The sequence below is a fragment of the Lemur catta genome, chromosome 1 (genome assembly GCF_020740605.2).
Source record: "Lemur catta isolate mLemCat1 chromosome 1, mLemCat1.pri, whole genome shotgun sequence".
NCBI classification, from domain to species: Eukaryota; Metazoa; Chordata; class Mammalia; order Primates; family Lemuridae; genus Lemur; species Lemur catta.
This window is the reverse complement of record NC_059128.1, coordinates 278,951,581-278,965,678: the sequence shown is the minus strand read 5'-3', so window position 1 is coordinate 278,965,678 and position 14,098 is coordinate 278,951,581. Positions and strand designations below refer to the sequence as shown.

At 39.0% G+C, this 14,098-nt stretch overlaps 1 protein-coding gene across 1 annotated transcript in view; it reads right to left on the bottom strand.

The window, feature by feature from the left end:
- Positions 1-2,021: 2,021 nt before the first annotated feature.
- Positions 2,022-14,098, bottom strand: part of DYRK1A (dual specificity tyrosine phosphorylation regulated kinase 1A) — a 119,398-nt gene continuing 107,321 nt past the window's right edge. Inside the window, exons 5-8 of the mRNA XM_045525750.1 lie at positions 12,887-12,947; positions 11,269-11,575; positions 10,631-10,755; positions 2,022-5,287 (exon numbers count right to left, since the gene is read on the bottom strand). Coding sequence (XP_045381706.1) covers positions 4,667-5,287; positions 10,631-10,755; positions 11,269-11,575; positions 12,887-12,947 — 1,114 coding nt within the window. The 3' untranslated portion in view covers positions 2,022-4,666. The remainder of the gene's footprint in view (positions 5,288-10,630; positions 10,756-11,268; positions 11,576-12,886; positions 12,948-14,098) is intronic.

Sequence of the window (14,098 nt, the reverse complement as noted above, 5' to 3'; positions counted from 1 at the left end):
AAATGTGTGTGATTCTAGTTACCATGTTTAAATCACAGTGTTCAATTGGAGAATACCTTTTTGCCTCTGAAGATACAAGAAATTTAAAAAAAAACAGTGACAGATACCTTATGCTCTCAGTGTTAAGGTAATGCTATTTTTAAAAAGTTATGATGCAAGAACATCCTGGTTCTTCACCACTTCTCACTGAGAGGAGCTGAACTCTTCCACTGCGGCTCTGCATAATGCCCAAGAGAAAGACAAACACACACAAGGATGAACTTACCTCACCAAACAAATCTTCACAGAACAAACACCTAGTGCTTTACACACAGGGATATGTAAAAAAATTCCTAGTCCATGGTAAAAGCTCCATTGGCACCTACAGGATGGTTCCCAGTGGATCCATTTACAGAGTACTGTGAGGCATCAAAAGGGATAATGAATAAAATAAGCTATTTTCTAAGGGTTTATTCTCTTGCTCTTGGTAGTAAAAATTACCTGATGTATATTTTCGTCCTAGGAAACAATTCTAGGTAAGGAGCCAGGGGTAAGAAAATCAGAACTTATGCTCTATCTACTCTTCCTGACACCAAAGGCTTTCTAAGGTCTGGTCAGCAGATGTCCCAAGTAGATTTTTAAGAAATTTGAATATAGGCTCAGTAAGTATATCAAAGTCATGTTTCTGTCCCACTAAATCTTAAAAAGATAACTCTCTTCATACATGGCACTAAGACCAAGTCATGTATTTGGAATGAACCATCTGGTCTATTGCATATGGTCTACACTACAAAAATAGATATAAAAATTGTATTATCGGGGCTTACAAAATAAAAGCCACAAGGAAATTGGGAAACTGACCTAGAATTGAGTGCTATCTTGTCTTTATGTGTATTTTGTTTATGTATTTCCCTATTATAGGAACATGACAATAAGTTTAAAAACATAAATGCTAGGAAAGAGTACAGGGACAAACTTTTTTTGAGACAGAATCTTACTCTGTTGCCTGGGCTAGAGTGCAGTGGCATCGTCATAGTTCACTGGAACCTCAAACTCTTGGGCTCAGCCCTGCCTCAGTCTCCCGAGTAGCTGGGACTTACAGGCGCATGCCACCACACCCAGCTATTTTTTTCTATTTTTAGTAGAGACGGGGTCTTGCTCTTGATCAGGCTGATCTCAAACTTGACCTCAAGCGATCCTCATACCTCGGCCTCCCAGAGTGGTAGGATTACAGGCATGAGCCACCATGCCTGGTCTCAATGGTCATTTTTCAGGCCTTACATAATTACTGCAGACCTAATGATTTTTTACATGTAGTTCTAATTTTCATTAAATAAAAAATAAATCTCATTTTGAGTCTGGTATCACAAAATGTGCCCTTGACCTAAGTAAAATTCTCATACCCTAAGAAAAAACTAGAGTAAGTTTTCCTTTCTTACATGGGGTTAAGTTCAACTTTTACATAGCCAACCTGAATTTTACAGTATCACACTTAACTTTTTAAATAAATTCCTTACCTTCTGAAAGCCACCTTAATATATACTTCTGCAGGTTAACTGGTAAAAAGAGAAGACTCTAGGTTAGAGATTCACTGTGGCAGGAGGTCTAGAAGTTGTACAGAAAGTCCTTGGTATGTCCCATATGAGGATTCAGAGAAGGAGGAACAACAGTGTCTACATTCCCTCCTTCGTCCCAGCAGGTCAAAGCCTATTAGAGAAAATCATCGTACTCTCACATCGATTCTACGCACTACAAACTAAAATATTAGCACTTTGCGTCAGAGAGAAAATGTGTGAATAATCACTCATATAAAGAATCCATTTGAAAAATCAAAGTGATCTGTTAAACCTCCAATTTTTACTTTCAGAGATTTTTTAAGCCTATGTTGATGTAACTCAAATATTTTCCTTTTTACATATTTAACTAGACTTATTATAACTCAGCATACCTACCAGACCTGGACCAGGTTAATTGCATAGGAAGATTTTTTACTATGTTTACATTTTTCTTAAATTAATTTTAAAAAAGCATAGTAAAGAGTCTGAGGACAAATTATTCAACTGTTTATCATACATAAGACCGCATGACTATAATACAAAGGGGGTTCTTTTTTCATTTAACGTTACAATATACACAGCAAGTCCGGACTAGATCTTACAATCTGAACACAGGTATTTAACCTTTTCCATGCTGTTTATGTTTACAATGCACAGAAGTCCTGTAACCAAACTGTGTAGTAAAGCACACAAAACTGGACTGTAACATAACACAGTATGCAGAAGCATTGGATTTTATGATTTTCTTTATGTAAATATTGGTTTAAAAAACTGCTTTAGTTTTTTGGTGCTTGCTAAGATGTGGCAACCAGCACAGAAAAAAAATGACCTGACCCATATAATATCTTAAGCTTATATTCCTAAACAGCAGTAACTACTGAATTCCTTTTTGATATTGCTATACTCAAGATGATATCCTTTTATTCACTGTAAACCTTTATGAACTACCAAGTTCAAAAAAATCATCCACAGGCTTGACATTTAATTACAAAATAAATATGGATTTCCTGATTAACAGCAAAAAAATTTGTGGTTTATAAAAACGGATATTTCCAAGTTTCCATTCACATTTACATAGTTTTAAGCCTTTCTTTTGTCACTGTTTACATATAAAAACCTGCTTTTGTTCAGAAAAAATTGACCTAGTCAGCCACATGGAATTGACCAATAAAAAGTAATGTGGTGTTCTGCTGCGTTGTTTGAACAGGGTTATCGGCAGAGGTAGATTACTGCTTCTTTTCTAGGCTTCTTTTGATCCTGGACAGGTAAATTACTTATCTTCATTCGCCCAATTCAACCGCTCAAAAGTCTAACACCCTAAAATTGGTCAATTTAAAATGGGAACACAAATTTAGCAACTGCCAGACTGTGTTACATTAAGGCAGCATAATCTCAAAACGAGGCACCTGTTAAATACCAGCCTGCTCACTCAGGTCATGCAGGAGAGTTCTGCTTTACTCGCGCTCACATTTTGGACCTGTTGGTGCAATCGAGGTCTTGCTTTCAAGTTTACAAGTAGGTTAATCAGGAATACAAGAATCAACTGCTGGTTCCATAGCTTCTGGATCCAGTGTCCCTTTACCTTCAGAAGCCTGAACACATTTAGAATGTAACAGATGTTGTAATCTTGAATTAGATGTCAATCTATTATGTTCAGTACACAGATTGCTGTAAATGTATTGGCTATGGATTCAACAACAGTTCCAGTTTTGTTTAAGCAATAGTACAGCCATAATTTTCAACTGACATTTAAAAATGGTCTAGTTACACCTTGTGTCAAAGTGCAGAACTGCTACATTATTGGTTACAGACATCTATGTGCTATAAAAACAGCTTTGGTACAATAAATTATCAAAAAAGAAAATAAATTTTTGTAAAATTCACAGCATAATTGTGAGGCAAAAAAGCAGTCACATAAAATTCTGCATTTTTGAAAAATGTTCAGGATGAACAGAAGACATCTTTGTGCAGAAGAAATGGTGGAGATACCACGTGCCGAGAAAAAGCAAAAGAAAAAGTAAAAAGCAGGAAGGGACACAGCTGTAGCTATTTCCATCAAAGCAAACCACTACTTCTGTGACCTTCAACCAATAAGGAAGTCAACTTTATGACACACGCAAAGTGACCTTGCAATACCTTACAATTAGTGGGTCACAAAAGTCTATTTTAAAAGAAAGGCCTCTTGAATTACCCATTCTCTGTGTTTTCAGCATTAAGGACTGTCTGCAAAAGCATGTCCAAAAGTGATTGCATCTGAAATGGTAGGCTCTTCTAATTTTGAGTCCAAATCCATAAGGCCAAAGGTTATCCCAAAGACCACCACTCAGACCTCCCCAGGACTGGCCACAACTGACCCGTTGATTGCGTCTCAGTGCACCTTGGTTAGGAGACCAGTCACGTTCCATTCCTATCTTACTGTGGCCTCTACAACAGGAGACCCACAGGATCCCATGTGATTGCTGCTTTGCTCCTCAGTAGGTTCAGATAGGAGAGTTCTGATCCCCGCCACTTAACATGCTTAATGTGCCTTACAAACTTCAATACAACCGTCCCTTTCATACAGCTGAAGATGATGTTTGTGTAAGCTGGAGGTCCCTCTTTCTTACAGTACTGCATTTCCGTGCCCAAGTGTGTTTAGAGGACTAAAAAACCCAAATTTCCCACCCCCCACCCAAAACAAAACCAAACCAAAAAAGGGGGGAGGAGGGGACAAAAAGAAAGGAAAAAAAAAACACCCTCATGGGGCCCTTTATGCAAATTATGTGCAGTGCCTTTTATTTTAAAATTAGTTGGCAAATGACCAAGACCAACATCTGAACATTAACTTTTGTTGAATAGAAAGACAAAAAAAACCCCACTATGACTGGGATGTGGCAAGTTAAAATGGGGGAGGCAAAAAGAGGATACCTCTGAGCTATCCGTGAAGATGGGTTTGGACATGGCTCTTTTAAACACTTCATTGTCCCTTTGCAATCTTTTCAAGTTAAAAAAAAAAAAAAGTCAGCTTTGCCCTCTTGTAGCGGTTCAGTGTGTTAATCTCCTTCTGATTCAAGCAGCTTTGCACTTTGTTTTTGGAAAAAAACACCACTTCTATAAAAACACACAAGAAACAAACTCAAGTTTCAATGTAGTCACGAGCTAGCTACAGGACTCTGTTGCACACAAACTCCTGTCATGGGGGACTCTTCTCTGTCAGCCCCTTGCCTCATTGTCAGATGTCCTTCAGTCATGTAATGTGCAGGACCTGTATTAGCAGAAAATTGGTATGTTGGATGTCCAGCTATGCCAGTCTCTTGGCGTGGATTGGAGTAGACGGTCAAATTAACGTCCATAGCTCCATTCTGTCCAAAGTCCAAGGTATTAGCAGCCACTGGGCGATTCTGGTAGGCCTGATTGCCTTGATTACCAGTAGAGGAGGAAGATGTCGAGGAAGAAGTCGTTGAGGAAGACAGGGATGTCATGGAGTGGTGACTGTGGCCAACCTCCATAGAATCCTGGGTAGAGGAGCTATTTGTTGGAGAATTGTAGACCCTTGGCCTGGTCCGGTTACCCAAGGCTTGTTGTCCATGGTGGTGGTGGTGGTGGTGGTGATGGTGATGGTGATGGGAACTGTTTCCATGGTGATGATGCAATGCATTCTGCTGAGGGGCTACATGAAAGGTTGTTTCTTGAACAGGATGAGTTTCAACAGTGACTTGTGTAGGAGCTTCAGTGCCTGACCAACCAAGAGGAGCAGGAAACTGCTGACGCACCTGTAAGAACAGATTTTAAAAGGATTATTCAGAGTACTGTTTCCAAGTTTCAATCTTCGACCAAAAGCTATGACACTAGCATTCATATTAATCATGGAGAGAGGGTTTTTGAAACGTTTAATGTGTCAGACAGTCTTATAATATAAAATTCCAAATATATTCAAGGGTAAAAAGTACTTTACCATGAAAGCTATAATTTTTAAGAAGTCATACCCATAAATAGGCTCATATATTTCACCAGCCACTGTCTTTCCTTGGGAGCACTATTTATGTCAGGGGTTAGCAATTTTTTTCTGTAAAGGTTCTGTAAGGATTTTTGGCAGGTCCAAAGGAATTCTTTACTTTCTCCCTGAAGTCCCTCCTCTCTCCATCTTTCTTCTTTCAATAAAAATACTAGGACTACTATCCATCCAGCTGTTCAACAATTCCTCCATCCAACCCATCAGCAAGCGCTAGGGAGTCTACCTTCAAAATAGATCACACTCCTGACCTCTCCTCTCCCTTCCACCACCATCACTTAGTCCAGGCCACTAGTATCTCTGGCCTAGACTAACACAACAGCTTCCTAAACAAATGCCCTGCTTCCAACCTTGCCCTTCTCCAACTGAGCAGCAGGAGCAACCCTTTTAAAACACAAATCTAATCACTTTCCTATTTAAAATCCTTTAATGACTTCTCAGTGCACTTAGAAAAACCAGACAATCCCAAATTCATAAAATGGTCTGCATAATCTGGCTAATGCCTGTTTCTCCAACCTCTTTCTCTAAGCTGTCTCTAAGCTCCCCCCTGCTACCTGGGGCGTCTACCACACTGTCGGCCTTCCTTTCCTCAATCTGGCCAAAACCTTTCAAATGCCGTAGGGCATTTGTACTCACTGTTGGGAGCTTCTTTCTTATCATTTCAGTTCCAGAGTCTTCTCTGACCACTCTGGCTAATACTGCCCCCTGTGGCAGTCTAATGGTTGTGCACAAAAAATATATTCTCATTCCTGCGCACATGGCTACAATATACTTCTCAGCTTCCCTTGAACTTAGGTATGGCTGTGTGACTAAGCTGTCAACAGAATGTGAATCAAAGTTTGTACATCACTGCTAGCCTGGCACAACAAACACCTCCCTAGTCTTTCTGCCTACTCCACACAGTGAACAACTAGGCCCTAGGGGACGGTGGAGCCACAAGATGATAGGAGACCAGGACACAGAAGAGAGCCAAGCTACTAACCTAAACACTCACTCTGGACTGTTGCACAAAAAATCTCATACTCTTTAAACCACCATATTTTGAGGGTCTGTCATCGGAGTTTGGCCTATGCTAATTAATACATCCCGCCCTACAAATAGTCATTCTCTATCACAGTATTCTTTCTTATTTTCTTTTTAACAGCTAATGCTACTTGCAGTTTTTATTCATTTTTGTTGTTTATTTACTTGTGTCACTCTAAGTCCTAGGAATCCAAAGACTGTTTCTATCACCAGTGGCTAACATAAATTATTCTTTCAGTGAAGGTGGTCTGAGAATCAAACTTTTAGAGATACTATTGAAAACAATCCAGAAAACTGGGATGGAGTTTTCAGAAAAGAAAATCCTAATGGTTTATAAACATGAAGCTGCTCAAGTTTCTGGATTATAAAATCACATGGAAGGAAATTTGGCAATAGTTATCAAAATTACAAATTACATTACTCTTTGACACAGTAATTTCACTTCCAGGAACTTATACCACAGATAAACTGCCTATGTGTGAATGATACATATATAGCAGTTCCCCTAATCTGCAGGGAATACATTCCAAGACCCCCAGTGGATGCCTAAAACTGTGGATAGTACCAAACTCTATATACACTATTTTGTCAATCTGATAACCTAGACAACTACTAAGTATATACAGAGCATGAATACACTGGACAAATGGATGGTTGATGTCCCGAGCGAGACAGGGTGGGACAGTACAAGACTTCATTGTGCTACTCACAACAGCATAAAATTTAAAACTCACGAACCGTTTATTTCTAAAATTTTCCACTTAATGTTTTTGGCCTGCAGTTAACCATGGATAACTGAAACTGTGGAGAGCAAAACCACAGATAAGGAAAACTACTGTACAGGGTTATTTATTTATTACACCATCACTTTAACAGCAAAAAAGATGGAAATGAACTAAATGTCCATTAATGGAGGACAAGGACTTACAGAACATCTAAACAATGAATACCGGGCAGCTGAGCAATGTAAATAAGCAAAGAAATGATTTGGACAACCAAAAATATATATAGAAAAAAAAATTAGCCGGGCATGGTGGCGCATGCCTGTAGTCCCAGCTACTCGGGAGTCGGGAGGCTGAGGCAGTAGGATTGCTTGAGCCCAGGAGTTTGAGGTTGCTGTGAGCTAGGCTGACGCCACAGCACTCTAGCCAGGGCAAAAGAGTGAGACTCTGTCTTAAAAAAAAAAAGAACAACCAAGATGTGAAACAGTCTGTTATGCTATCATTCACGTACAAAGGATGGGTAAAAAATTATTTGTATTTGCTTATACAAATCTCAAAATATAAATATCTCAAAAAGTACACAAAAAACTAAGAACATTGGTTTAGAAGCAGGGTGACTAGAAGATATGGAAGGAAAGAAAATTTTTCACTGAATCTCCTTTTATATTTAGCTATTTTTTTAACCATGTGACTATAGTAACTATTCAACAATTAATTATAAAAAAGGGTTTGAAACAAAATGTTGACTTCTGTCAAATACAGGTAGGCAGGAGGTACACAGGTGTCTTATGTTACTCTTGGTACCTTTTAATGTGTTTGCAGTATTGAAGGGAGGGAAGAAAGGAAGGAAGGATACTTCAAAGAATTAAGGAAAGCCTCTGGAAATAGTAATATTTAAGTTAAAACCTGAAGCATAAATAGTACTTACCAAAGCAAAAGAGGGAGGAAAAGTGTTCCAGGCTTACAGCAGGGTAAATGTGAGAGAAGAGAGAGAACGTGGTATATTCTAAACAACAAAAAGTCAGTATGACCAGAATGAGTAAAGAGGAAAAATAATGGCCCGGGTACGGGCCAGCTCATGGCAATCACTGTCACCTTGGTAACAAGTTTGTATTTTATTTTAGGTACAATGGCCGGCCACAAACTGGTTTAAAGTATGACAAGATCGACTGCTTTGGTGCAAGTTCACTTGATTGCAGAGACAAGAACAGTGCAGGCAACTGGACCCGGGAAGACCAGTCAGGAGACTTTCTAGTGAGATGGGCCAGAGGTGGTCACAGCAACAGGGTCAAGTGAAGGAGAGAGAATAAAATATATTTAGGATGCTGAGAATCCACATAATTTATGGTTTCATTCAGTGTGGGGAACAAGGAAAGAGGAGTGTCCCCAGGTTTATGACTTCAGTGGATAAATTTAGGGCTATTTTTATAAATGATAACAATACAAGAGTTGGAAAGGAAGTGCAAATGATGAAATCAGTTTATGTGACACATCTGCAGTGTCATATTGTTGAGATTTTCAAAGCGATGTTTATAGTAAATAATTAGAAATACAGGCCCTGGGTCTCAGGAGTGACGTCTGAGTCAGAAATCATGACTGGGAATGACTGACATGAAGACGGTGATGGCAGGCACTGGTAGAAGTGGATGAGATCATCCGGGAAATATGCAAGGGGAGAAGGGGCAGGACACATGGCGCCTCGAGGAACATCCAGGTTTCATGGTGGGTAGAAGAAGAGAATCCAAAAAAAAAGGACAGTAAAGGAAAGGCCAGAGAAGTGGGGGCATAGCAAAGCATACCTCTGCCAAGGAAACCAGAGATTGAGTGTTTCAAAGAGTGGGGAAAGTCAACATTGTCAAATTCCATTGAGGAATGAAGAAAGATAAGCATTAGGGTGTCCACCGGACTCATCAATAAAAATCATGCTGACACTGGCAATGGAGCCAGGAGGCAGGAACCTAATTGGAGCAGGTGAAAGGCTCTTAAAGGGTAAAGAGGTGAAGACCACAGGCAGCAGAAGTATAATGTAAGAAAGACAGGGGGCCAGAGAAATGTTTTTGCTTAAGATGAGAGAGATGTGAGAATGAGTAAATGCTAATCAACAGAAAGAGCCAAGAGAGAAGGTGAGGCTGAAGACACAGGAGCCAGAGGGGGACCAAAGGACAAAGTCCCCACGAAACAAAAGGAAAGGGGATCAGGGTGCCGAGTGGGCTCGGCCTTAGCAAGAAAAACCACAATGCTTCTAACAAAAAAGGAGTAGAGGAGAAGTTGGACAAGTGCACATGGAAGAAGGACCACGTATTTAATGATACAAGTGGAGGGAGTTCCTGTCTGAAGACTCTTTTCCTTGCAAAGCAAGGACTGGGTAAGAACAGAGAAGGGGAGGCCAAAGGCTTCTAAGAAGAGTAGAAAAGTTTGAAACAATTATTATTAGTTTAAGAATTTTAAGAAACAGGGTATCACTATGTTGCCCGGGCTGGTCTCAAACTCCTGACCTCAAGCAATCTTCCTGCCTCAGCCTCCTGAGTAGCTGGGACTACAGGCAAAATAATTATTAAAGAGAATGGGAGAGAGATGGGAAGACCTGAGAAACGTAAGACTGCCCAGCAGAGGTTGGTGAATATTAATTAACAGCTGTGACAACACAGCTACATTTGTGACTTTTTTCCAGCAGCGGTCAGCTGCCGCAGTCACAAGAATAGGGAGTGATATTAATAAACATCAGTTTTACTTTCATCCATCAAATAATACACTGGTGTGTCACCATAAAACACCATAATGCAGTACTCAGTATGACCCAACTTACTATTTTACAAGAGTACTTAGACATTTTTACCACCACCACCTGTTTACCTCGATTTTTAAAAAATTACTTTATTAGATCTTTTTATTTAATAGAGTTTAAAACAAACAAACAACAAAAAAAGAGAGGCTAAAATCAAAATAGAAACTGACTGAGAATCCAGGACTTTGAGATTATGAAAAGATCATGGAAGGAAGTCTCGTGCAGTAATTACGATCACAGCCCAGGGAAAGCTGCTTAACCCACTAAGACCCAATTCCCACTGTAAGTAAAATGGGGATCAAAACAGCACGAAGCTCAAAGCTCAACATGTTGCTCTGGTCAATGAGGTAAACACAGAGAAAAAATGTTCAAAACAAGAACTAGTATGCACCAATACATGTTAGCCATTTCTAAATGAAGGGAAAAATTGTAAGAATGTGCTTCTCTAGCTAGACATGAAGACTTTAAGAACCTTTAGAATAAATGACATAATCATCCTAAAGGCACCTGGCACCCAGTATTGCTAAACCTGAGCACAGCAGGTGACACAGCAAATGACTGCGTGCGAGCTTACCTGGGGACTGTGTGTCTCACAGTCCATGGCCTGGACAGCAGCCGTGAAGTGCCCGCCACTGTGCCGATGCTGGTGCGTCGGGTCTGACCTGGCTCTCCCACTGTTGCTTGTCCCCGATGATCCACCTTAAATATCACACACAGTACAACTTTGAGTTCCAAGTTAATTCTGCTCAAGTTTATATTTTAAAACTATACCATTAAAACTGAAAGTATGTCACCAAGAAAAAAAAAATCTATAGTATTAACTTGAAGGTATATCAGTCTTTGGATCCTCTGACTACAACTAGGTTCTCTCACATGAACCACTGAACTAAAATAAAATCACAAGTTGGGTTAAGATAGGGGAAAACTCAAGCATGTGGCCAAAAACTTCATTTGAAAAAAAATTTACAGTGTTGGTTAATAAACACTTTTGTTTCCAACTATCAAGCAGAATTTATTACATACATAATTAAATACTTGTGCTTTGGAGGAGATCAATTTATTGTATTACTAACTACAAAGAACAAATTTAACTAAAATAATTCCTGCCACCTCATTAATAAGTTTAATAAACACTTTTAAATAATTCTGCTTTGTTAAAAAAAAAAAAAAATTAAATATTCCCAAGCCCAATTTCACATGAAGAGAACAGACCTGAGCTTGATGATGTGCTGGAGGTGGTGCCCGAAGACTGGGACTGTTCCATCGCAGGACTTGTGGACACACTGTTACTTGTATTTGTACCTTCATCAGCTGTTTTCTTGAAAAAACTGTGCTGCAGGGCATAATAAGGTTGAATTCGAGTTTTGGGGTCATAATCAAGCATCCTTAAAATGAGGTCTTTGAACTTCAAGTAGTCAGCTACCGTGTGACCCGACTCCCCAGCACGTCGCCCACCAGGTCCTCCTGTTTCTACTCCAAGAATGTTATGAAGTTTACGGGTTGCTGGTGGTTTGTACTCCTAAAAGAGAAGATAAAAGGCTTTCTCTAAATCTGATGGAATATATAAAAGCGTACATAACTTTTAAATTTTTAAAATTAGCCTACAGTTGTTTAAAGCCTACATAATTTACTTTCAAATATGTTTAAATATATCATATGCTGAGGCCTTTATTAAAAAGGACACTTAATAGTTAGGTCCTCTGCCTTTTCACACATTACTATACCAAATACACTTTTGGTTAGAAGATCTGAACATAATTTTGAGACAAAAATTATTATAAGATCATTGAGCCCAGGGGTCAGTAAAGTGTGGCCAGATCTAGAGCATGCTTTTTTGTACAGCTACAAATAGTTTTTATATTTTTAAAGGCAGTAAAAACAAACAAGCAAACGAGAACAAAGACAAATATGCAACAGAGGCCCACAGTACTGAGAACACTTACTCCCTGGTCCTTCATAGAGAAAGCATGCCAAGCTCTACTCCAAGACCTCTTTTCTGCTGGCCACACCTGAGAACTTGCTACACTTCCCTCAGTAACAGTGGCTCCAAGCTGTAAAGATCACTCCAAGTACACTCTAAATACAGAAGCACTGGTCTAACCTTACTTGCTTATAGTAGATACAGAAATTAAAAAGCCAATTATTTACGCCCCCCTTTAGAAATATGTTTAATAATAAATTATTTTAACGTGTACTGAGATTTTCTGAAAGCTCATCTTTTAAGAAATAGTGTAACACTTAAAATCTCTATAAATATTGAATTTATTTATAATAGCATCACTGGACTTTTGCTTCTAGTTACAATATAGAAATTCACAACATTCCCACTCTTAAAAGCAAGAAGAGGCCAGGCATGGTGACTCACGCCTGTAATCCTAGCACTCTGATAGGCTGAGGCAGGAGGATCACTTGTCAGGAGTTTGAGATCAGCCCCGAGCAAGAGCAAGACTCTATCTCTACTAAAAATAGAAAAAATTAGCCGGGCACAGTGGCACATGCCTGTAGTCCCAGTTACTTGGGGAGGCTGAGGTAGGAAGATCACTTGAGCCCAGGAGTTTGAGGTTGCAGCGAGTTATGATCATGCCACTGCACTCTGCCCAGGATGACAGAATGAGACTCTCTCAAAAAAAAAAACAAAAAAAACAAAAACAAAAAAAAACAAAGGCAAGAACAAGGCAGGTAAGTCACAAAACCACTGCTGTTAAAAACTCATCAGAGAGCTGAGGACCCAACAGAACCTTAAATTTTCTGAATTCTAGAAAATTAAAAACAGCTGGGGGATGAGGGCGAAAACATATACAGAGGAACAATGCTAAGAATAACCACTGACTTCTCTTCTCTTTAGAAACAATATAATCCAGAAAACAACACCGTAACATCTTTTACTTAGGCTGAAAGAGAAAAAAAAAAGTCAATCTGGAATTCTACATCTAATCAAAAATCTTTGCTTTTTTGAGACAGAGTCTAGCTCCGTTGCCCAGGCTAGAGTGCCATGGCGTCAGCCTAGCTCACAGCAACCTCAAACTCCTGGTCCCAAGCCATCCTCCCTGCCTCAGCCCCCTGAGTAGCTGGGACTACAGGAATGCACTAGCATGCCTGGCTAATTTCTTCTACTTTTAGTAGAGATGAGGTCTCACTCTTGCTCAGGCTGGTCTCAAATTCCTGACCTCAAGTGATCCTCCCAACTCGGCCTCCCAGACTGCTAGGATTACAAGCGTGAGCCACTGTGCCCGGCCTCTAAACTATTTTCAGATAAATTAGCAGAAATCCTTCACTATAAAATAAAAAGTTAAAAGAAATTTTTGAGGTGGAAGAAAAATACCAGATAAAAGCCAGGAATTGGAAAAAGAAATGAAGAACACCAGAATGACCAAATGTAAGGATAAATACAAAAGATCTTCCTATTATCTTTATTTCTGTGTTTTAAAATTTCTGTAAAAATCTATTTTGTATTTAAACAGCCAATAAGCTAATGTGAAGTTTACAACATGCAGAAGTAATATATGACAACAAGTACACAAAAGGTGGAAGGGGCAAGATAGAATTACAGGGCTATTACATTGTTTATCAATGACACAGTATTATTCGAAGGTAAAACTGATGTTAAAGATGCAATATTATAAAATAACACTAAAAATTATACACAGAGGAATAAATAAAAAGCCAATAGAAAAGATGTAATAAAAATACCAAAAAGTACTTAATAACACTACCCCCCCAAGGCAGGAAAGAGGGAACAGGGATCAAAGAACAGAAAGAAAACAGAACATATAACAGTCTTAAACCCAAACCTCTGAATAATTAAATGGGCTAAATACTCACTGTAAAAGGAGACTATCAGACAAGATTAAAAGATGAATCAACCACATGTTGCATACAGTAGTCATACTTTAAATATAAAAAAGGTATGGACAGGTTTAAAGTAAAAGGTTAAAGAAACATGTATCAAGAAAATACTAATAATAGGAAAGCTAGTACAAACTAGGCGTAAGCCACCATGCCCAGCTCAAATACAGTCTTGTCAAATGCCCATGAAACATCC